Source organism: Panthera uncia (assembly GCF_023721935.1).
Source record: "Panthera uncia isolate 11264 chromosome A3 unlocalized genomic scaffold, Puncia_PCG_1.0 HiC_scaffold_11, whole genome shotgun sequence".
NCBI lineage: Eukaryota > Metazoa > Chordata > Mammalia > Carnivora > Felidae > Panthera > Panthera uncia.
In genome coordinates this window covers 57,523,258-57,547,619 of record NW_026057578.1, presented here as the reverse complement: position 1 = coordinate 57,547,619, position 24,362 = coordinate 57,523,258, and the positions used below count along the sequence as shown (strand labels likewise).

General features: G+C 41.9%; 1 protein-coding gene across 1 annotated transcript in view; it reads right to left on the bottom strand.

Moving 5' to 3' along the window:
* Positions 1–1,302: 1,302 nt before the first annotated feature.
* The window catches only part of CREG2 (cellular repressor of E1A stimulated genes 2), a 33,168-nt gene continuing 10,108 nt past the window's right edge, over positions 1,303–24,362 (bottom strand). The window contains 2 exon segments of the mRNA XM_049651343.1: positions 1,303–2,923; positions 6,053–6,166. Of these exon segments, the coding sequence (XP_049507300.1) occupies positions 2,776–2,923; positions 6,053–6,166 (262 nt within the window). The 3' untranslated portion in view covers positions 1,303–2,775.

The following is a 24,362-nucleotide window of genomic DNA, read 5'->3' as shown; positions in this document are numbered from 1 at the left end:
CTGTTCCTCCATCAATAAATACCATACTATCTTGATTACTATAGCTACATAATAAGTTTTTATATTGAATAGAGTGATTTCTCCTACTTATTTTTCTTTTACAAGATTGTTTTAGTTATTCCAAGGCCTATGTCTTGGAACTCTTAGAATAAACTTGAATATGTCTACAAACTTTGCTGAGATTTTGATAGAAATTGGATTAAATCTATAGATAAATATGGGGAGAACTGACATCCTTGCTATTTTGTGTCTCCCAATCCATGAACATGGTATATCTCTTCATTTATTTAGACCTTTGATTTCTTTCATTAGTATCTTTTAATTTTCAGCATTTAGATCTTATACATGTTTTGATAAATTTATACCTAAGTATTTATTTTCTTCAGAGTGATTATAAATGATATTATGCTTTTAATTTTTGTTTCCGCTTTGTTCATCTTTAATATTTAGAAATATGATTATATTTTGTGTGCTGATCTCACATCCTGAAATCTTGCTGAACCCACGAGTTCTTTCTTTTATTTTCTTTTTAACAGATTCTTTGGAATTTCCTATCATGTCATATGTAAACAGAGATATTTTTATTTCTTTCTTTCCAATCATATGCATTTAATTTCTTTTTCTTGCTTTATTGCCATGTGTAGAACTTCTGGTACAGCCTTAAACATTTTTATCAGTGTAAATGTCTGGAGATTTGCTAAAATGCACTGGCCTGAATGAGGCCCATCATTCTCAAACAAGTGCATTTTCAACACTTTTCTTATCATCCAACCTGTCTAGAGTTCATTTCCTATAATTTGGATCAATAACTGATAACATTCATCAGTGGTTATAAATGGCACCCACACTGCAAAGTCCCTTGAAGCAACAGAGAGGCCTTTAATGAGCTAAGTGGAAACTGCTTATAAAAGCAAACTTAGCATAGGAATATTATTCATAAGACAGAACCAGGAGGTAGTGATGCTCAAAGAATTAAGGTGTGAGGTTGACTTATGGAGTATGTGGTGTGTCCTTCCAGTTGTCCCCTCTTACCTCTAAATTGGTGATAGCAGTAATTTTAAACTCAGAAGTATGAAATATCATCAAAATTACCTTATTCTTATATATTAGAAATTGCTATTGTTAGGAACTCTTCTGAGAATTGACTTTTGACAAATAAAGACTTCTGTGCATCTTACTATGCTTTTAGTAAAAGGCACTTAAAAATATTTTGACGTCTCAAACTCTGTTCATGTCTTAATTTTTTAACAAAGATATGATCATTAATAACATTTTTACTTATTTTAAAAATGTATATTTCCTATATATAGTGTTGCGTTTTTATGTTATACGATGTACCTAACCCACCAGAGAGGGTTTATGGCCATTATGAAAAGACAGAAAATGGGGTACTGCTTGATGCTTTATAGACTTCAATATAAGAGGTCTTGGATATATACACATAGGTCCTTAGAGGCCTTAGATGTGTACTCAGGTACAATGTAGTTTCTTGAAAAACCAGGAGCTCCTGCACATAATTTGTAGAAACATTTTAAATCTGTAGTAACAACCAAATTTCAGAGATGAATTTTTGTTTGTTTTGGTAGTTAACAGTGACAAATCATCATAGGCAGGCTAGTCATCGCTTTACTGATTTTGCCGATTCAATGAGTACCTGTGCATTTCAGTAACTCTCTTGTCTTTTTCTCAAGATTGGAAATGATCTAAGTACCACTCTATCCATCGTACGCAGTGAGTTCTGGAGTCAGGTCTTGGGGCATGGACCTAGCCTCTCTGAGCCTCAGTTTTCTCATCTGTAAGTAGCAATGATGATGTGAATCTCACTGGTTATAAGGCTTAAATGAGATGATCTTGCCAAGGGCCTGGTCTAAAGCTGGGCAGGGAGTGTGCCTTCAATTACTGACTTCTTTGCTTCCTCTTCTTACACTTTGTCCTGTTTCCTTCCCCTCTTCAGCCTCTCCCCTCTCCTCTCCACATACCACAGAACGAGACACTTCTTATTTTGGATGCCACACCTCATGCCTGAGAGAAGGGAACCCTCTGTCAGAAGCACTAGCAGTGGGGGTCTGGAGAGCTTGTTGCTGAGGCTGTCCCACCTCATTAGTGTATTCCCATGGCCTGCTTACACAGATAGGGCTGCGCACAAGACTCTGTGTTCTTATGCCATTTTCATGTTACAGCGTGACCAAAGCTTCATAAGTAACTGATACATTCTAGCAAATGTGACTTCATAGTGCACCTGCAGTTCAGTACATGGCCATGGATAATCCGGAGACAAACAGTCCTGCATGCTCACCCCAAACTCAAGACTGACCGTGTGATGCACTTAGTTCCTTCATGGTTGCAGTGAGTTTCGAATCAAGACTGCTTTGGGCACAGCAAGCAACAAAAACACTCTCACGATACAGTGCAATCACATTGCACATACCTCTTTTTTTTTTTTTTTTTTTTTTTGTCCTAAGGAATGGAACGGCAACTGTCTCAACGTGTCACTTTGGCAACCAACAATGTTTCTCAAGTCGGTGAGACGGGTGTGAATACGATATGAACAAAGGCTATATATGTGAGTACCTGTGTGGATTGGGAGTTTGCAAATGACCACTTTAATATCCAGTCTGGCACAGGGTTCCCTGGCCACCCTCTCTCGTTCTGCTGTGAGGATGACAGGGCTGCTGCGAACCCTGGCAACGAAGAGTCAGCGGTCAGTCGCCGTCGGCAGCAGCACTTAAAAGATTTTCATTTCACGCAAACACCGAGCGCTTTCCTCTTACTGCATCAGGCCTTTCTTGGAACTGCCTTGAAGTATTCCTCCCTTGAAATGTCGGATACTCCACCATACCATTTCTGAAGCCAGATATGTTCTATCTTCATCTTCATAAAGAACCATTCATACTGACGAGGCCACTTCCTCAGAACTGGGTGTCTGTAGAAATAAAGGAGAGGTCACGACACAGCTGCTCTTATCAGGGGGTGTCCCTCCCAGGGCACCGCTCCAGAGTCGGCGTATCACTGGGCAGGTCATCCAGCCCTTCAGACTCCAGGCTTCATTTGGGCTGAAGCCAGAGGCGGATGCCAGGGAGCCAAGGATGGGGACTGAGGCAGCCTTAGGAAGGCAGGAAACTGCCATCTGCACAGAGGGGCAGCCCAGTCTTGCACCAGGCTCCTTGGTTCGGATCCCAGGCGGGCTGCTGATGAGCTGTGGTGCTTCATGGGCTATTTGCCCTCTCAAACCCCGGTCTCCTCACCGTCAGGGGGGCCGACAGTGACGGTGCTCTGATTGTGGGGCTGCGGGGGGAGCAAACAACTCTGCACACATAAAGCACCTGCACAGAGCAAGTGCTCAGTGAATGCCGGTTGCTGTTATCAGGAAACATAAAGAAAGGCGTTATGTATCTCTGTCTCTATGAGACGTCAAAAGAATTGTGGGCCTCCGAAACAAATCTGCTCAGGGGGAGATTTCCATTCCTGCAGCAGACTTACAAGTGTTGAACCAAGTTGAGAGTCAGACAGAGTGGACAGGGAACATCACGTTCCACCTTCTGCTTACTGACTTGCTTTCTCTCTCACGTGTAACCCTAAACACAGGCACTGTCAGTGCAAAGCCTGACGTGGGGCTTGAACCCACGAACCGTGAGATCATGACCTGAGCTGAAGTCGGATGCTCAACCGACTGACCCACCCACGTGCCCCAGCCCACTTCTTTTAAACTTCATAAAAATTGGGGCACCTGGGTGGCTCAGCCGGTTAAGTGTCCTACTCCTGATTTCAGCTCAGGTCATGATCTCACGGTCGTGAGATCAAGCCCCATGTCTGGCTCCACGCTGGAGCCTGCTTGGGATTCTCTCTCTCTCTGCCCCTCCCCCACTGTCATGTGTGTGTTCTCTCTCTCAAAACACATCAATAAACATGAAAAAAAATAAACTTCATAAAAATAAAAATTTTACTCATATCTAAAAATGTTATAAAAATTCGAAGACCAAGTGCAGACTGGGAAGAACATTTGCAACAATGCATATGCAATAATAGGCTGATGACCTTTTATAAAAAAATATATTTTGAAATAACCGTAAACTCACAGAGAAGTTGAAAAGTACAGTACAATGAACTATTTCTTCCCCCCTAAACTATTTGGAAATAAGTTGGAAATAAGCTGATGTGATGCCCCAATACTCCAAATACTTGTGCAGCCAAGATGATAAAAGGTTGTTGTTATCTTAAGCAAACACGTTTTGTACTTGCAGCCAGAACACATTTTGGCACCTGCAACTATAACAAATCCCAGAGGGCACTGGTTTTGCATCCAGGCAGTGAGTGGCAGGGGGAGGGACCTGGAGGAGACTGACAGCAGGGGTTTAAAAGAAGGTAAAGTAAAGTTAGTGGAAGCAGGAGGTAAAGGCACCCTCGTAACATGGTGGTGGAAAATTCAGCAACACTGTGCCTACAGAAAGTACGGAATGAATTTAATGAACGCAATGGTCTCCCTAGGGTTTTGACCTAGTCTCACTGCCTATCATAACATGAAAGAGGAGGGTTTAGAAGGAAAGAGGACAGCTGGGCCGGGGCACCTGGGTGGCTCAGTCAGTAAAGCGTCTGACCAGCTCAGGTCATGATCATGGGGTTCATGAGTTCAAGACCCACATCAGGCTCTCTGCTATCTGCACAGGGCCAGCTTTAGATCCTCTGTCCTCCTCTCTCCCTGCCCCTCCCCCTCTCTAGAAAATAAATAAACATTAAAAAAAGAGGACAGTGAAGTTAAAAAATAAATCACACACACACACACACACACACACACACACCCCTATGCTCTTTTCTCAATCTATGTACTGAAAACCACACGTTCATCTTGATATATCCAATCGCAATCCAATTCCAGAGTTCACTCTCATTTTCTCCGTTTACGTGTAAAAAACCCCTTCCTGTGGTGTGAGAAACCAGGCTTCCCCTGTCCTTACCGTGTTTACTTATTTGATGGTTCCCCTGTATGTAAAATCTTCCACCTCCTTTGGGGTGTGGGTAGCTCCTGCAGCTTACAATTTGCTTTCGTCTTACTCTTCCACTAACTAACACGAAGTGTGAATCTGCCTGTTTTCATTGCCTGTGCCTCTGGGAAGACACACAAAGCTCCTAGCCCCAGCTCCACCCTTCCACTCCCTGCTGCCCTCCCTGCACAGACACCCTCCTGACCCATGGGAGACCACCCCTCCAAGCAGGCACCCTCCTTACCTTTCACGAGCTCTGGGCCTCCTGCCTCCTGCTAACTGGTCTGCCCTCTGGCACATTTTGATCCCTACAGCGGTGATTTTTAAACTTTAGTAGAAATGCTAATTTCCAGGGACCTGCTTTTAAAATTTAGATTGAGTCTTACATCCAGAGAATCGGATTCAGTTAAGCAGGTCAGGGCAGGAGGGTGGGGGCAGAAAGCCTGTCTATGCAAGAATCCTCAGTGGGTCAGATGTAGGTGTGAGAGGACCACACTGAGAAGTGTTCTTTCACTTCTGGATGTATGAAAATGTCTGTTTTCTGGACTTCTCTACAAAGCCTCAATTATTTACTTCCATTTTTTAAATTTTTTAATGTTTATTTATTTTTTGAGAAAGAGAACAAGCCAGGGAGGGGCAGAGAGAGACAGGGAGAGACAGGGAGAGAGAGAATCCCAAGCAGGCTCCACACTGTCAGCACAGAGACAGACACAGGGATCGAACTCATGAACCATGAAATCATGACCTGAGCCAAAACCAAGAGTTGGATGTTAACTGACTGAGCCACCCAGGGGCCCCTGGTTATTTCCATTTCAAGGCAGGGCGTTGTAGAGGGTTGCAAGTGCGCAGGGAAGAGCGCCTGGAATCCCTCAGTGTGGGGTGCTGTCTAAAGGCAGGGTGAGGCCACGGGAAGACAGTCTGCCTGGCCTCTGCTGTCACCTGCAGCATGTTGCTGATATCACAGCTCAGACCTTCACTATCACTGCCTCAGAGGCATCACATGGCACAGTCCTGACTTCTGCTTTTTATTACAGTGTATTTCTGGACAAACCAACTTCAAAGCATATACAAACCTTGAAAACATGGCTTGCTTGGCAAATTCTACTTCTTCTGGAGACACTGCAGTCATCTGGCCAGTGAGCGTCAACCGGGCACATCGGGGGTCTTCCGGGTCGACGATATTTTTTCTGCATTCAAAGAATGTTTTTCACTTATTAAAATGATGATAGAACATAAGCCTGAAATACCAAGAATTTTATTAAAAATTAAAAAGAGCAGCCACATGGCTGGGTCTATCATTGAAGTTTTTACACTATCTATAATTACTTTAAAATACTTTGGCACACGGGGTGCCTGGGTGGCTCAGTTGGTTAAGTGTCTGACTCTGGATTTCAGCTCAGGTCATGATCTCACCTTCCGTAAGATCGATCCCCATGTCAGGCTCTGTGCTGACTGTGAAGATCCTGCTTGGGATTCTCTCTCTCCCCCTCTTCCTGCCTCTCCCACCCACTTTCTCAAAATAAATAATCAATGAACAATAAAAACATACTTTGGCACTGGCTGTGTGAGAGGTGTGTTTGGGTAAGTGAGACATTAGCCTGCACCCTGGGGGGTGCATCTAGTCAAGGGTGCACATTCTGCAAGACCCCAGTTGGGAGCCACTGTCCGGAATCCTGTTGCTACTCTGCACAACCTTAGGGGTACCACTCAAAGACAATAGGAGTTGTGCTCCAGAAGTAAGGCAATACATCTGCCTGGATCCAGCGGTGACTGAGGTGAAGGTTTTCTGACATCACAATCAGAATGTGGAGGGTCCTCCTTCAGTGTAAGGGATGTTGGAAATAATGAGAACATTAGCGTGACTGTATTTGTAACTGCCTGCTAATGAGTGTTTCCATGGTGACAGAATTCTTCTAAGACTTGGCTTTCATTGAAAGAGTCACCTGGCAGTGAGGATGTACTTTGTATTCTGTATATCACTCTTTTTCCAGGTGAATATAATTCTAATATAAATATAATATGATATGATATGATACAATATAATTCTCCTAATTAGTAATCCTCCTAACTAGGGTTGCCAGCTAAAATACTGTATGACACATAGTCATGTGAGAATAGTTGCTTACCTGAAATTTAATTTTTTAGAAAAATTTTAATGTTTATTTATTTTTGAAGGAGAGAGAAATAGAGCATGAGTGGGGGAGGGGCAGAGAGAGAGGGAGACACAAAATCTGAAGCAGGCTCCAGGCTCTGAGCTGTCAGCACAGAGTCCAATGTGGGGCTCGAATTCATGAGCCATGAGATCATGACCTGAGCTGAAGTCGGTCGCTTAACCAACTGAACCACCCAGGCGCCCCTGAAATTTAATTTTTTACAGCTTTATTGATATATATATAATTCATCCTTTTTAAAAAAAAATTTTTTTTTAATGTTTATTTATTTTTGAGACAGAGAGAGACAGAGCATGAACGGGGGAGGGCCAGAGAGAGAGGGAGACACAGAATCGGAAGCAGGCTCCAGGCTCTGAGCCATCAGCCCAGAGCCCGACGCGGGGCTCGAACTCACGGACCGCGAGATCGTGACCTGAGCTGAAGTCAGACGCTTAACCGACTGAGCCACCCAGGCGCCCCTAATTCACCCTTTTAAAGTGCACCGTTGAGGGTTTTCAGAATATTCAGAGTTGGGCATCCATCACCATTATCTAATTTTAGAACGTTTTCATCACCTACCCACTACACCCTTTGCCCATTAGCAATGATTCCTCATTTCTGACCCTTTACAACATCCTGAGCAACCGCTGATCTACGCTCCATCTCTAGAGTTGCCTGTTTTGCCCACACTGATGGAATCATACCGTATGTGGGCTTTTGTGACTATCTTCTTTCACTTAGCATAGTGACTTCAAGGTTCATCCATGTTTTAACCTGTATTGGCACTGCATTGTTTTTATTGCTGAATATTACTTTATTGTATGGATAGACCACACTGTGTTTACCAATTCATCAGTTGATGGGCATTTGGGTTGTTACCATTACAAATAATGCTGTTATGAACATGTAGGCACATGCTTTTGCGTGGATGTGGTTTTTAGAGGTGGAACTGTCAGAAAGGGAATTGACGGATCCTACGGCAACTCTACGTTTAACCTTTTGAGGAACAGCCAGACTGTTTTCCAAAGCAGCTGCACTAATTTACATTCCCACCAGCACTGTATGAAGTGAATTCCTTCATATTTTTGAGGGCACTTGTTTTAGTCTGTCCTTTTCATTCTAGCCGTCTTAGTGTGAAGTGATCTCACTGTGGTTTTTATTTGCATTTCCCTGATGGCTAATATTGACTATCTTTTCATGTGCTTACTGGCTGTATGTATATCTTTGCAGAAATGTCTATTCAAATCCTTTGTCCATTTAAAATTGGGTTCTTTTCCTTTTTATTATTGAGTTGTGAGAGTTCTTTGTATATTCTGAATACAAATCCCTTTCCAGGGGCGCCTGGGTGGCGCAGTCGGTTAAGCGTCTGACTTCAGCCAGGTCACGATCTCGCGGTCCGTGAGTTCGAGCCCCGTGTCAGGCTCTGGGCTGATGGCTCGGAGCCTGGAGCCTGCTTCCGATTCTGTGTCTCCCTCTCTCTCTGCCCCTCCCCCGTTCATGCTCTGTCTCTCTCTGTCCCAAAAATAAATTAAAAACATTGAAAAAAAAATTAAAAAACAACAACAACAACAAAAAAAACAAATCCCTTTCCAATATGTGATTTAAACGTATTTTTTTTTCATTTTCTTGATACTGTTCTTTGTATTATTTTTATGATTATTTTTGTTTTAGAGAAAGAAGGAGAGAGTAAGAAGGAGAGAGTAAGAAGGAGGGGAGAGGGGCAGAGGGAGAGAGAGAGAATCTTAAGCAGGCTCCATGCTCAGTGTGGAGCCTGATTGGGGCTCGATCCCATGACTCTGGGGTTATGACCTAAGACGAAATCAAGAGTTGGATGCTCAACTGACTGAGCCACCCAGGAGCCCCTTGATGATGTTCTTTGATGCACAAAAAAAATTTTTTTTTAAATTTTCATCAAATCCAAATAACTTCTTTTTCTTCTGTTTCCATTTATGATTTTTTTAAAGCTCCCAGCAACCTAGGGCAAAGGATATTTATCAAAATCCTACCCATATGTTATGTTTTATCTCATAGAACAAGACAGCATTCATATTATTAGATATTGTGGTTTTTGTAGTAATATAAGAAATAGAAATATGTATAAAGATTGAGAAATAATAAGCATACTTGTAGTTATTTGCAAATGACATGACTGTATAGAGAGGAAAATGCAAAAGAATCCACACTCAGAATATTAGTATTAAGAAAAAGCTCAGCAAGATTGTTGAATTCAAGAACAATAAACAACTGCATTGCTACTTATAAGAAAACAACTATTTTTGAAGTACATTTTATATACTAAAAGGTATATAGATGGTAACTAAACCTATAAAATACCTGGGGATAAATTTAACCCAAAAATGTGTAATACCTTGGTGGAAAAAATTATGACTTTATTGAAATACATAAATGGCCTAAGTAAAGAGAGGGTTGGTTATACCAAATACATGAATGGGAAAACCCAATTTAAAGGAGATTAATTTCTAGAGACGCTATAATTTCAGTTCCAATTCTGATATATATATATTTTTAATAAAACAAAACAAGCTGAATCTAAACTTCACATGGAATAACAAAAGTCTGAGAATAGTCAAAACCACTATAAGGAAGAACAACATGGTGGGAGCGCTTCCTCTACAGATAACCCTAACATAAAACCATATTAATTAAGGCAGTGGGTATTGGTACAAGGACAGACCAAGGGAACAGACTGGAAGACCCAGAAATAGACCCATGCTTATATGTTATTTCACATACAACAAAGACTGAATTAGAAATTAGCAGGTAAAGTTCTAATTATTCAATAAGTGGTGCTGAAAATAATGGTTGTCTGGAAAAAAATCCAAAAAATCAGACCATGTATAAGTCAATTCTAAATTGAATTAATGATTTAAATGTATAAAGCAAAGCCTTAATACTTTCAGGATAAAATATTTATGACTTCAGGGTTGGAAAGAATTTCTTAAAGATGACACAAAATGCTCAAATCACAAAGGTAGATGAATGTGACTTATTAAAATTAAATCTTTCTTCAATAAAAGATTTCATAAGTTAGCTATGGGTGAAGTCTATTCATTACCACTATGATTTCTTATTCTATCAGTGAGTGTGGTAAGTGGAATTCTGGGATGGCCTCCATCATCTCCACCCCTAGTACTATGCCCTGTACAATCCCTTGTCCTTGAATGTGGGCAGGAGCTGGGACTCTCTTCTAGCCAAGAGAATATGGCAAAAGTGAAGCGCTGGTAATCCCATGCTTATAAGATATCACAGCCAGTGAGACAGACTTAGAGACTGTGGGGGAGAGAGAGAGAGAGAGAGAGAGAGAGAGAGAGAGACTGTCTTACCCATGGGAGACACCCTTCTATTGGCCTTTAACAGGTAAGCTGTTGTGAGGTGACCTGCCTTGGCTGTGGAGAGAATGGGCGGTGGCTTCTAGGAGCTGTGGACTCAGTCCTACAACCACAGGGAACTGAACTGTTCCACAAGGAACACTCACAGGTGCTAGAAAGAGGACCAGAGCTCCAGAAAGTGTTGCGGCCCCACTGACATCTTTCAGCTTTGGAAGATTCTGAGCAGAGGACCCAGTTCAGCCAAGTCCAGAATCCTCGCCCACAGACACTATATAACAACTGTGTGCTACTTCAAGTCTCTACGTTTGTGTCAATTTGTTACACAGCACAGAAAATGAATACAGTGTGTGTGCTGAAACTATAATTTTTAACTGACAATTTTTTTTTCAGTTACATTGTTAGTTACTGATTTCCAACCTACATTTTGGTCAGAAAGTTATCCATATAGGTATCTATTGTTTGATATTTGTTAAAATCTGCCTTAAAGCCTCATGGTCAATTGCTGTGCGCCTGAATAGGATGGACATTCTCTAACTGTTCGGTGCAAGGTTCTGCAAATTACCATTACAGCAAGCTTAAGTGTCTTCAAATCTCTTACCTCATTGCTATTTTTGTTTTTGTTCTCTTACTCTATTGATTATTAAAGGATGTGTTAAATATTTTCTGGACTTAATTTCTGGATATCTATCCTTGACACACACACACACACACACACACACACACACTTACTTTTCTTCCTCCCAAAGTAGTTCTATCATAATTTTTACTCTATTCATACAAATATTGTGTTTGCAGTGACACAGTGTTTACTAAGCCATGTAGTACACTATGAATAAACTTCCTTTTTATACAACCTTTTGTTTTCATTTGGAATTAGTTAATAACTTCCCCTTTATCTTTCTTTTCTTTTTTTTTCTTTTGCTTAGTAGTTTTCTATGAACCTACCATTTATTCATTCCCAAACTTTTCTTTTTAGCATAATCAAATATAAGACATAGTCCATCATATTCAAAAGAACTGAAAACATAAGTTCATATAAAAACTCGTACATCATTGTTGATAGTAGCAGCATTTATAACAACTCCAAAGTAGAATAACCTGAATGGCACAAAAATAGACAGAATGTGGGATAGCTATTCAATGGCATATTGCTCAGCTATAAAAAGGAATGAACTACTGGGGTGCCTGGCTGGCTCAGTTGCTGGAGTGTGCAACTCTTGATCTCAGGGTTGTAAGTTTGAGGCCCACACTGGGTGTAGAGATTAGTTTAAAAAACACTTTGGGGCATCTGGGTGGCTCAGCTGGTTGAGTGCTTGACTCTTGGTTTCGGCTGGAGTCACGATCTCACAGTTTGTGGGATCAAGCCTAGCGTTGGTCTCTGGAGACTGCTCGGGATTCTCTCTCTCCCCCTCTCTCTCTGCTTCTCCTCCACACACACACACACTCTCTCAAAATAAATTAAAAAAATAAACTTAAACAAATTTATAAAATGTATATGTTCTCTCACTGCTGAAAAAAAATGAATGAAGTACGGATAGCATGGATAAACTTTGAAGATACTTCAAGGTGTGTGTGTGTAAAATTTATATGTATATATATGCAGCATATGCAAATTCATAGAGGCAGAAAGATTAGTGGCTGTAAGGGCTGGGAAGAAGAGGAAACAGGAAGAGAAAGCTAAGCTAATGTGCATGGGGCTTATCTGGGGGGAAATAAAAATATTCTCAAATTAGATAGTGGTGACAGATAGATGCAAAACGTTGTCAATATTCTAAATGTCAGTGAACTTCACACTTTAAAGGTTGAATTTTATGGTATGTGAACTATATCTCAAGTAAGAAAAAAGTAGCATTCCACTGAGTTCACTTTTTCCTTCTTGGGGACTGTCATCCTCTGGGTCCCACCTGTACCGTTTGCTTTTATGCTTGCTACATGACCGTAATCTGGAGAACTCCCTCTATTGTCAATGGGGAATTTCCCCATCCTGTGTTGGATCACTTCTTTCCCTGGGCTGCCATCTTCCTCTTTCTTCTCATTTTGGTATAATGGTTCTGTCAAAAATATATATGTTTTCTAAGAAAAAGTTCAGTGGAAGTAAAATTACCTGAGGTTTTGTATGTTTGAGAATGTGATTAGTTTACTTTCATTCTTGATGGATAGTTTGGCTAAGTATTAAATGCTATGTTTGCAATGATTACACCAAATAATGTTGAAGGTACTGCTCCATTCCAGTGTTGCTGATTAAATAGTCCAGTGTGATCTTCTTCCTTGCTCTTTTGTATGTGACCTTGTGCCCTTGCCCCTCTGAAAGCTTTCAGAAACTAATCTTTACCAATGAGTCCCTGAAACTGCACAATGATGTACCTTGATACAGGCTTAAAAAAAAAAATCCATTGTTCTGGGTACTTGGTGGATTGTTTTAAACCTGGAGACTCATGTCTTTTGGTTTGGGGGAATTTTTCTTCAGTTCTATCTGGCAATTTTTTTCCTTTCATTTTCTCAATTCACCTTTTCTGGAATTCTTTTATTTTGGCTTTTGGACCTTTTGGATTGGCCTTTTAATTTTCTTATTATTCCTCTCATATGTTTCATCTGTTTCTTTTTATTCTACTTTTTGGCAGATTACTTCAAATCTACCCTCAAATGCTTCAGTTGAATTTTTAATTTTTGCTACCACATTTTTAATTTAAATTTAATTTTTCTTAATTTTAAGCAGGATACATGACCAGCGTGGGGCTTGATCTCACAAACCATGAGATCATTCCCTGAGCTGAAATCAAGTCAGATGTTTAACTGACTGAGCCACCCAGGCACCCTTCATATTTTTAATTTTTAAGGGTTCTTTCTGTTTGTTCTCATGGAGTGTTTTTATTTTAAAGCCTATTCTTCTGCAGTATATTGTCTTCTGTCCTGAAAAATTGCTTCCTTCTCTTTGTATTGTTTTAATTTTTCCTAGTTCTTTTTATCTGTTCATTTTGCATGGTAGAGACTTTCCTCAAATGTTTTCCTTGGCTGTTTATTCATATTTAAAATGTGTCACCCAGGAGGGGCCCCTGGGTGGCTCAGTCGGTTGAGCAGCTGACTTCCGCTCAAGTCGTGATCTTGCAGCTGACGAGTTCAAGCCCCGCGTAGGGCTCTGTGCTGACAGTTCAGAGCCTGGAGCCTGCTTCAGATTCTGTGTCTCCCTCTCTCTCTGCCCCTCCCCTGCTCATGCTCTGTCTCTCTCTGTCTTAAAAATAAATAAACATTAAACAATTTTTTTTTAAAAAGTGGCACCCCAGAGCCAGTTGGAAATTGTGACTGCATAGGTATGGCTTTCTGACTAGTGCACTTTACTCTAAGGTGATCAGTCTTGATGGTTTTGTTGAAGGACTCTTAACTTTTCAGTATCTGGGTTTTTTTGTTTGTTTGTTTTCTCTTGGGCTGTTTGGTATCCCTGGGGAAATCCTCAAAGGATTCTCAGACAAAACCTTGTTAAAGATGACCTTAGTCCATAATTCACAGGAAGAAGCAAGAGCCAGCAGAAACAGTAAATACCAGAAATAGATACCCAAGATATACTAAATTGATTATAAGATAAAGATATCTAAAATGCATAAGGTCTCCCAATCTTTAATTGAAAGTGTAGCTCTTTGGGGGTCAGATTTTATAATGGGCCCTTATTTCTAACCCATCACCTGACCCAGTCCAAGATATTGTTTCTTTGTTCTCATTGTATCAAAACCTAAGCCTCTACTTTTCCCAGACCGGCAAACCCCACTAGTGAAGTTCTGGTTCTGTTTCTTTTGTTTGTTTGTTTCATCTTCATTTCTGACCCCCAGGGGATTTCTTTTTGTTTCTTATGAGTATGCATTTAAAAGAATGTTTTTCTTCCTACCGCTTTTTTTTTAGATTGATGAAGTCTGTAGTTGTATTTTAAAACTTTAAATAATAAAAAAATGTTAAGATTAAAAACAAAGAATTTCCATGTAGAAGATTTAGAGACTATAAAAATATGTTAGAAAGTAAAAATAAGTGTTTTTAAATAAACTTGGAATTATAGCCTACATAGAGCTTTTATCTTATTTGTTTCCACTCAAAAATTAAATTGTGAACATTTTAGATCGAGAAGTACATGCTGGGAAATCTATTTACTCACAAAATTCTCAAACATTTATCTACTATTTCTGTCTACTGAATATACAGGAGGAGCTGGAAAGATCCACCTCTGACGTTGAATGATTTTACTTGTATTGTGAGAGCTGTGTGACATAGCTGAGTCACAGCAAATACAGTGTCTGGTCTCATTGCCCCCATCGACCTTGTGAGCTGGAGCCCCAAGAAAATAGCCTCAATTTCCTCTTCTGAAAAATGAGGACATTAATTTTTGCCCGACTTCTTCACAGAGTTCAAAGGAATGTAAAAGCACGATGAACATCATAAGGAAGTAATGAATGGTTTTCTCATATATATAAATGTGAAACTACAGTAAGTGAATGTGAGCAGGTTAAAGATAGAGAAGATCGTCTTCAAGGCAGACTGAATTATTTCTCTTCTCCATTAGTCTATAGCCTTGAAAGATTTTTCCGGCACTGCATTTCATTATGGTAGGCCAAATGAGAAAACTTTATGATGGATTGTTCTCCAACATCAAAGGAGAAGGAAGCGGGGAACAGCTTGCATTTTCCTTTTGCTTGAGGCCAGTTAGAGTCAGGAAAAAGGGAGGTGGAGTACTCCTTCCTTGTCTGTCTTGTACAGTCCGGATAGCCAAGCATTCTGATATATGGTAAATGCAGAAGGAAATGAAAGGCATACAGTGAGGTGGTTAAGAGTATGGGTTCCTACTCAGGGATGCCTAGGTGGCTCAGTCGGTTAAGTGTCCTACTCTTGGTTTCGGCTCAGGTCACCATCTCACAGTTTGTGAGTTCAAGCCTCATATTGGGTTCCGCACTCACAATGCCCAGCCTACTTGGGATTCTCTCTGTCCCTCTCTCTCTGCCCCTCCCCCGCTTGTACTCTTTCTCTCTCTTTCAAAATAAATAAATAAACTAAAAAGAGATAGAGAGAGAGAGAGAGAGAGAGAGAGTGTAGGGGCTCCTATTCAGCCTCCTCGACTGGAATCCTGGCTGTGACTCAACCTCTCTGTGCCTCGGTTTCCTCACCTGTAAGAAACAGGCACAAAAAGTTCCTGCCTTATAGTGGTGTTTCGAGGTGTTGGTGGCGGGAGACAGGGAGACTCTTCGGTCCTGCGATGAGCAAGGCTCCCCAGGATAACTCTCTTGACTGTCTCCACTACTCAGATTTACATTAACTGGTGACTTTGAAAGAAGACACCGAACATCTCCCTGCAGGAAGTGCACATACTATGCTATCCATCTGCCATAAACGAGAAAGACCTGCCACAGCTCAGGGAGGCCCCGGGTGCAGTGCTGCAGACTGTGTACATCTATTGAATTCTGGAGTTCCCTGGCCCACACCATGTTGGCTAGGTCAACGAGAAGGCAATACTTTGCTATTCTGTCTGCTTTACTCTTTCATTCCTCCACTGGTTTAGATCAGGCAAATGATGGCCTGGCTGGCCAAGCGTGGCCTGTCGCCTGTTTCTGTTTGGCACGAGAGAGAAGAATGGATTTTATGCTTTTAGAGGATTGAGAAAAATCAAAAGAAGAAGATTTTATGACACATGAAATCTATATGAAATTTGGATTGCACTCTTCTTGCAAAAAGTTGTATTGGAGTACAGTCCCATTCTGTGGCAGCTTTCAGGCTACAATGGCAGAGTTGAGTGGTTGTGACAGAAACTGCATGGCCCACCTCACCTACAAAATTTGCCATCTCCTCAGTACAGAAATCATTTTCTGACCCCTGGTTTAGACTGTGGGACTGGAAGAGGAAGGCTGTTCGTCAGGCTCTCTGGAACCCTTACATGTGGATTAAACCCTTACATAATATAATTAGAATAGTTCCTGGTGTGTAGCAAGCCCTCATATAGTGATGCTGTTGCTGCTCAAATGTCACGGGGGCTGAAAGGGGTGGGGTGGCTGGAGAGTTCAGGAATTTTATAGCCTCAATTGGTGGGGGTATCGATCATGAAATATCAAGAAGATTGCTGTATACTGAACTGTGTGCCTGGCAAATTCAAATAGCGAAGCACGAATTCCCAACGTGACTGTATTTGAGAGAGTAAGAGAGCATGAGCAAGGGCTGGGGAAGTGAGAGGAAGAGACAGAGTCCCAAGCAGGCTCTGGACTTGGGGCTCAATTCCATGAACTGCGAGATCATGACTTGAGCTGAAATCAAGAGTCGGATGCTCGGGGCGCCTGGGTGGCTCAGTCGGTTAAGCGTCCGACTTCAGCTCAGGTCACGATCTCACGGTCCATAAGTTCGAGCCCCGCGTCGGGCTCTGGGCTGATGATGGCCCAGAGCCTGGAGCCTGCTTCCGATTCTGTGTCTCCCTCTCTCTCTGACCCTCCCCCGTTCATGCTCTGCCTCTCTCTGTCTCAAAAATAAATAAACGTTAAAAAAATATTAAAAAAATATATATATTAAAAAAAAAAAAAAAGGAGTCGGATGCTCAACTGACTGAGCCACCCAGGTGCCCCATGAGTGTATTTGAAAATAGGGTCTTCAGAGAGGTAATTAAGGTTAATTAATTAATTAATTAAGGTTAATGAGGTCATAAGGGGGGGTGTCCTCATCCGATGGGACTGCTGCTCTTATAAGAAGAGAACAGGGAGGGGCAGGCAGAGGAAAGCCCATGTGAGGGCAGAGCAAAAAGGTGGCCGTCTTCAAACCCAGGAGAGAGGCCTCAAGAGAAACCAACCCAGCTGACAGCTTAGTCTTGGGCTTCTAGACTCTGGACCTGTGAAAACATAAATTTCTCCTGTTTCATTCTCCCAGGCTGTGGTATTTTGCTACGGCAGCCTGAGCTAACACAAAGATGGTAGGGACCAAACGGTCATTATGAAATGGTGAGCATCGAAAGCGTCCCCCTCTGCCTCTCTGGCTACATTTGTTGCAGAGGTAGGGTGTTATGGGATGGAAGGCGTTAAATTAGGAGAGTAGTAGCTAACATATAATGAAGGAGGGAGTTAACTTATAAAATCTTGGAAGTATTTTTTTTAAGCTTAAAATGGAGACCTATTATGTTTGTGGCACATCCTCTCCCTGTATTAGGAGCCTCCCACAGGGAGATGTGGGAACAGCACACACTCTCTGGCTCCTGGAAGTTTGTGTGTTTTTACCATCCTAATACTGTGATGTGCCCCGGCATCATGGCAAAAGCTGTCCCCACTGTGGGGACCTTGCCAGTTTCTGGGTAGGCCAAGCAAATCATTTCAAATCTACCCACTTAGCTACCTATTCATTTGTTTCACTTCATAATTTTATTACTGCCGAGAACATGATATAATTTCTGTTTTCCTTTTTGAAATCAGGTGTGATTATATGACATTTACATATCTTCTTTACATAACATCACATATCTTTCAAGGCAACTGATTTGTCTAAGCCTCACAGTATCCACACGACGTAGGTCACGTAATCTGATACGCAGGCAAAGAGCTAACTCGGCAGACCACTGTTGCTCAAAGCCTGCACGTTTCAAAGAATGGCCTGTTTCAGGAGGACTGGCCCTTGACTGGCTCCTGGAGGCTAACCTCTGAGCTCTTGACACCTCCTTCTGAGGCCCTAGGCCACACTGGATCAATCTGAACTCATGGGGCCCAGAGACGGAGTAGCTAAGATCAGTCATGCAGACACTGTAGTGCCCATATGACTGAATTACAGTGCAAACCCCGGATACCAAGGCTCAAGTGAGCGTCTCTGGTTGGCAATATTTTGCACACGTCGTCATGCGTGGTGGCCGGGAGAATTAAGTGTGCCTCCATGTGGGAGGGACTCCCGGAAGCTTGTGCCTGCTTTTGCTTGGACTCTGCCCAGTGCAGGTTTTTCCTCTGATGACCTCGATCTGTATTCTTTCACAGTCATAAAGCACGAGCTCCTGAATCCTGTGAGTTTTTTGGTGAATCATCGAGCCCCGGGGGTGGTTTGGGGGCTCCTGACACAGCTGGCCAAGCAGACTCTCACAGATCCTCTTCTCCCAGATGGCGCACATTTCTAAAATGGAAGCCCTGAGGCACGATTCATTGAAACTCATTCTCATCCGTTACATTGCATTAAAATCTTGAGAAAGGTACGTTTGTTAAGCAAAGCATATGTTTTGCTTATATTTAAGGAACTTGTTTTCACTTGCCTGGAAGTTTTCTTTTATTATACATCCTGTTGAGTTATAGCAAGAGAAACACTGGACATGCCCACATTTTCAGGTAAATTGCTTCAGGTGAGAACATTGTATACCACTGAAAACGTTATGGTCTGCTGTGTTTATGAAACCGCAAAAATTAGTTGCTGAACTGTGAATTTTTCTTGTGGGTTAAGGGGAAGGAATGATGGGAAGCAATCCACATAATAACTACAAAAACTGAATCTATATTGAACTTTGTAAAAAACCCGAGATAGGAGAAAATAAGTAAGAATAGTAAACAGGAACAAAATTTACATACACTGGGCAAGACTGTCATCAGTTGTGCCCAATTATTTGTTCACTGTTAAAGCTAATTTCTTCACAAATTGCTCTTTGATGAAAGCAACAAATTAGTACTCATAAGTAAGTCATTACAGAATTTAAATAGGGAGCATCATATGTAAATAGGAAGCGTTTTGCTTCTCCACTGGTGGTGATTACATAAAATACAAAGGAGATGATGTATTTAAATAGGCAAATAGAAAACTCAATTTACATAGTGGGCAACCCAGCTAGACTCAGCATTAAGTTTCTTCCCACCTGTGGTAGGCAGGATAATGCCCCCACCCAAAGAGGTCTGCAGCCTAATCTCTGAGACACGTGACTGTGTCAAAGAGCAATTAGGTGGTTAATCAGCTGGCATTGGATAGGGAGATTATCTGGGATTATCTGGCTGTGCCCAATGCAGTCACAGGGGTCCTTAAGGTCACAGAGGGAGGCCAAAGAGAGTGTCACAGAGATGTGGTATGAGAAAGACTCAATTAGCCATGGCTGGCTTTGAGTGTGGAAGGGGCCATGGGCTAAGGAGTGCAGGCAGCTCCTAGAAGCTGGAAAAGGCAAGAACATGGTTATTCCCCTAGAGCCTCCTGGAAGGACACAGTCCTGCCTACAGCTGGATTTTAGCCTACTAACACCTGTTTGGGACTCCTGTGCTCCATAACCTTAACACATTGGTGTTGTTTGAAGCCACTGGGTTATGGTGCTTTGTTACAGCAGCAAAAGGAAACCATATACCATCTGGAAGAGGTCAGACTGCAACCCCACCCTTAGTCACGTGAGTGCAACACACCTGGTCAGTAAATGCACCAGCGACAGGAAGGGGGATGCAGTGTACCCAGGGGACCCTTCCAGTTCACCTTGGTGAACAGGGGTTGTAGGAAGCACTCCTGCCTCTTGCCTCTGTACTTTGCATATTGTTTAGGCATCCACTTCTCCCTCACACAGCTTCAGGGAGCCCTACTCCATCCCCACATCCTGAGGGCTGGGATTGCCTACAACAACCAGCATGCTCTATCCCCTGGCCAGAGTGACATTTCAGGGATTGGCACAAGAAGTTTGGTCACTAAAGCTCAAGGACCTACTTGCTGGGGACTTCTGGAATGGCAACCCCCTTACTCTCCTTTGGAGTCTACCTGGTGAGATTCCTGCTTTTGCTGGACATAAACAGAGAGTGACCTCGAAGTTGCCAGCACCGCATTTGGATCACAAGTGGGGCCACCCTTAAGATGGAGCAGACACTGGAGGAGGCAGACAGGAGAAACGGGAAAATCTCATTTTGGCCGACACTGCAGAGCCCCTAAGAAAAGCCTACCTCTGGACTTTTCAAATATGTCAACTAATCAATTTTTTTAATTCTCTAAGCACATCTGAGCTTATTTTTCTATTTCTTGCAACTGAGTGGTTCCTCACTGAAAGGAGGGCTTGCAGTTTCTGGAACTCTTCTTGTTGTTAGAATGGATCCTAATGCTGGGTGGTATTAATAGTGATCCACAGGGGAGCCTGAGTGGCTCAGTTGGTTGAGTGTCTGACGTTGGCTCTGGTCATGATATCTTGGTTCATGAGCCTGAACCCCACATGGGGCTCTCTGCTGTCAGCGCAGAGCTCATATTGGATCCTCTGTCCCCCTCACTCTCTGCACCTCCCCCGCTCATGCCCTCACACTCTTCTCTCTCAAAAATAAATAAACACTTAAAAAAATAGTCATCCACAAACTATTCTCAATACAGGTAGTAAAGTCATGGTGGAACTGTGTAAAGTAAGGGTGGTTCCCATATGCTACCATTGGTACTAACGCGGGATCATGTGAAGCAAAAATGGCCTGTATTTAAAAAATATTCACAAATCTATGCATTTCTCTGAGATAAGACTCTATATACCATCTCTCTGGCAGAAGTTCTCCATGGGTCTTTCGTGTTTCTGAACTCTTGTGAGCAGAGGACTAGCTCCCTGTGTTTGGGACCATCTTTTCCCTGAAGATCTTTATAGAGCAAACAGCCTTGGAAGAGACAGTGTTTCCCTCGGGGGCGAAGGGCAGGCTTATTTGCTGTCCAGTAGGATGTGGATGCTGTCTTTCTTGGGGGTGGGGGGATGGTAGGCAGGCTTGCTCTGTTATACAAGATTTTGTTTCTCTGGGCTGAGGGTTCCTTTTCCATAATGCAACCCACTGTGTGTACACGTGCCCGTGGTCTTCTTCACATCCCTGTGGGAATTAGGGCCCATGGGAACCCCTGCCATAAAGTGCTGCTGCTCTAGCTGCTAATATTGCTGTGAGTAACAGCCCTTTTTCTCTGACCCATGAGTTTTGTGTCTTCTGCCAGCATCCACGAACCATGGCAGGCTCACTTGTTAGTGAGAAGGAACATAGCCAACTTGCTTGCAAATAGGGTAAAATCTTAGACCCGTCACAGTTCTTGACACCATGTAAAACCATTTTCTTTGCTTTTGGTTGGAATTAAATCACTCTGGAATTAGTGAGGTAAAAATGTCATGCTGATCACAAGCTCTGATTTGCATATATACATATGTCTTTGAGTAATAAAAATGGGGGGATAAATTATTTCAAAACACTGTCTGCCTATTAGACAAAAATATTTCATAGTATATGGAGCATAGAGTGAAATAATGAAAAAGACCTTGCTGATGCAAAGTTTGGAATCCATTGGTGACCTTGTTCTTTCTGGATTAGTTCAGGGCCTTGCTGGTCCATCCCCAGCCTGGGATGTATGCAGCACTGGCAGGAAAGGAACTGCCTCTTCTCCTACTGAACCTCCCCCAAGTCTGCCCTTCACCTCTTGTTCCCTGGTAATCACTTTGCATAGCCCCCCAGTCTGATACCCCATCTGCTATTTCCTGACCTCCAAGTCTAGCTTAACTGCATATTTTGGCTCCTGAAGGAGCAAGAAAATAAAATCACTACTAGAAACAATAACTGACCGGAGCTGGCCATGAATTCCTGCGTGTCTGTGTGACTAGGGTAGAGACCGCATGGTGGGAGCAGAGAGTAGCAAATGCGTCTCAGGAAGGGCTGCTCTCATGTTTAGGAAAGTACGTTAATGAGTCTGGACGATCAGGGCAAGGGAAGGCCCCCTCCCTAGTGCACCCAGGCTGGTGTGTGGGAGGAAAGAAGGAGAGATTAAGTGTGTGCAATCCTGCAAATGTCATCCTCCCTGATGTTATTGCATTTTGGATTCCTGTAGAGGCAGTAGACACAGAAGGGTTTGGTTTTGCTTGGGGAGGTTGGTGAGACACAGAAAAGAAGAGAAAGGCACAAGCAGGAGACATGGAGTTTGGAAGGGATGCCATTGCACATTCAATGCAATCCCAATCAAAATAGCAACCGCATTCTTCACAGAGCTAGAAAAAACAAATCCTAAAATTTGTATGGAACCACAAAAGACCCTGAACAGCCAAAGTAATGTTGAAAAAGAAAACCAAAGCTGGAGGCATCACAATGCTGGACTTCAGCCTATATTACAAAGTGTAATCATCAAGACAGTATGATACTGGCACAAAAACAGACACATAGATCAATGGAATAGAATAGAGAATGCAGAAATGGACCCACAAATATATGGTCAACTAATCTTTGACAAAGTCATAAGAGTATCCAATGGAAAAAAGACAGCCTCTTTAGCAAATGGTGTTTGGAGAACTGGACAGCAACATTCAGAAGAATGAAACTGGACTACTTTCTAATATCATACACAAAAATAAATTTAAAATGGATGAAAGACCTAAATGAGACAGGAAACCATCAAAATCCTACAGGAGAACACAGGAAGCAACCTCTTTGACCTCGGCTGCAGTAACTTCTTACTTGACATGTCTCCAAAGGCAAGGGAAATAAAAGCAAAAATGAACTATTGGGACCTCATCAATATAAAAAGCTTCTGCACAGCAAAGGAAACAATCAACAAAACTAAAAGGCAATGGACGGAATGGGAGAAGACATTTGCAAATGACATATCAGATAAAGAGTTAGTAAGTATCAAAAATCTATTAAAAACTTACCAACTGAACACCTGAAAAACAAAGAATCCAATGAAGAAGTGGGCAGAAGACATGAATAGACACTTTTCCAAAGAAGACGTCCAGATGGCTAACATGCACATGAAAAGATGCTCAACATCACTCATCATCAGGGAAATACAAATCAAAACCACATTGAGATACCACCTCACACCGGTCAGAGTGGCTAAAATTAACAACTCAGGAAACAGGAGATGTTGGCAAGGATGTGGAGAAAGGTGGAGAAAGGGAACCCCTCTTGCAGTGTTGGTAGGAATGCAAACTGGTGCAGCATTTCTGGCAAACAGGGTGGATGTTCCTCAAAAAATTAAAAAAAAAAAAAAAGAATTACTCTATGACCCAGCAATAGCACTACTAGGAATTTATCCAAGGGATACAGGAGTGCTGATTCACAGGGGCATATGTACCCCAATGTTTACAGCAGTACCATCAACAATAGCCAAATTATGGAAAGATCCCAAATGGCCATCAATTCATGAATGGATAAAGAAAATGTAGTGTATTTATGTATGTACACACACACACACACACACACACACACACACATACACACACCGGAATATTACTCAGTGATGAAAAAGAATGAAATCTTCCCATTCGCAACAACATGGATGGAACTGACGGGTATTATGCTAAGTGAAATAAGTCAGTCAGAGAAAGACAAATATCATATGATTTCACTAATATGTGGAATTTGAGAAACTTTACAAAAGACCATAGGGAAAGGGAAGGAAAAATAAGATACAAACAGGGAGGCAAACCATAAGAGACTCTTAAATACACAGAATAAACTGAGGATTGATGGGGATAGGGTGTTGGGGGGGTGGAGAAAATGGGTGATGGACACTGAGGAGGGCACTTGTTGGGATGAGCACTGGGTGTTGTATGTAAGTGATGAATTATGAGAATCTACTCCTGAAGCCAAGACTACACTATATGTTAGCTAACTTGACAATAAATAAATAAATTTGAAAAAATGGGTAAAGGCATTAAGTAGTTCTCCAAAAAAGATATATAGGTAGCTAATAAGAACATGAAAAGAAGCTTAACATCAGTAGCCATTAGGGAAATACTTATCAAATCTACATGAGATACCACTCCTTACCCATTAGGATGGCTATCATAAAAAAGGCATAACAATGGTTGATGAGGATATAGAGAAACTGGAAACCTCATATGTTGCCGATGGGAAGATAAAATGTGCAGCTAGTGAAGAAAATAGTCAGTTCCTCAAAAAATTAAACACAGAGTTACCATATGACCCAGAAATTTCACTCTTAGGTGTATACCA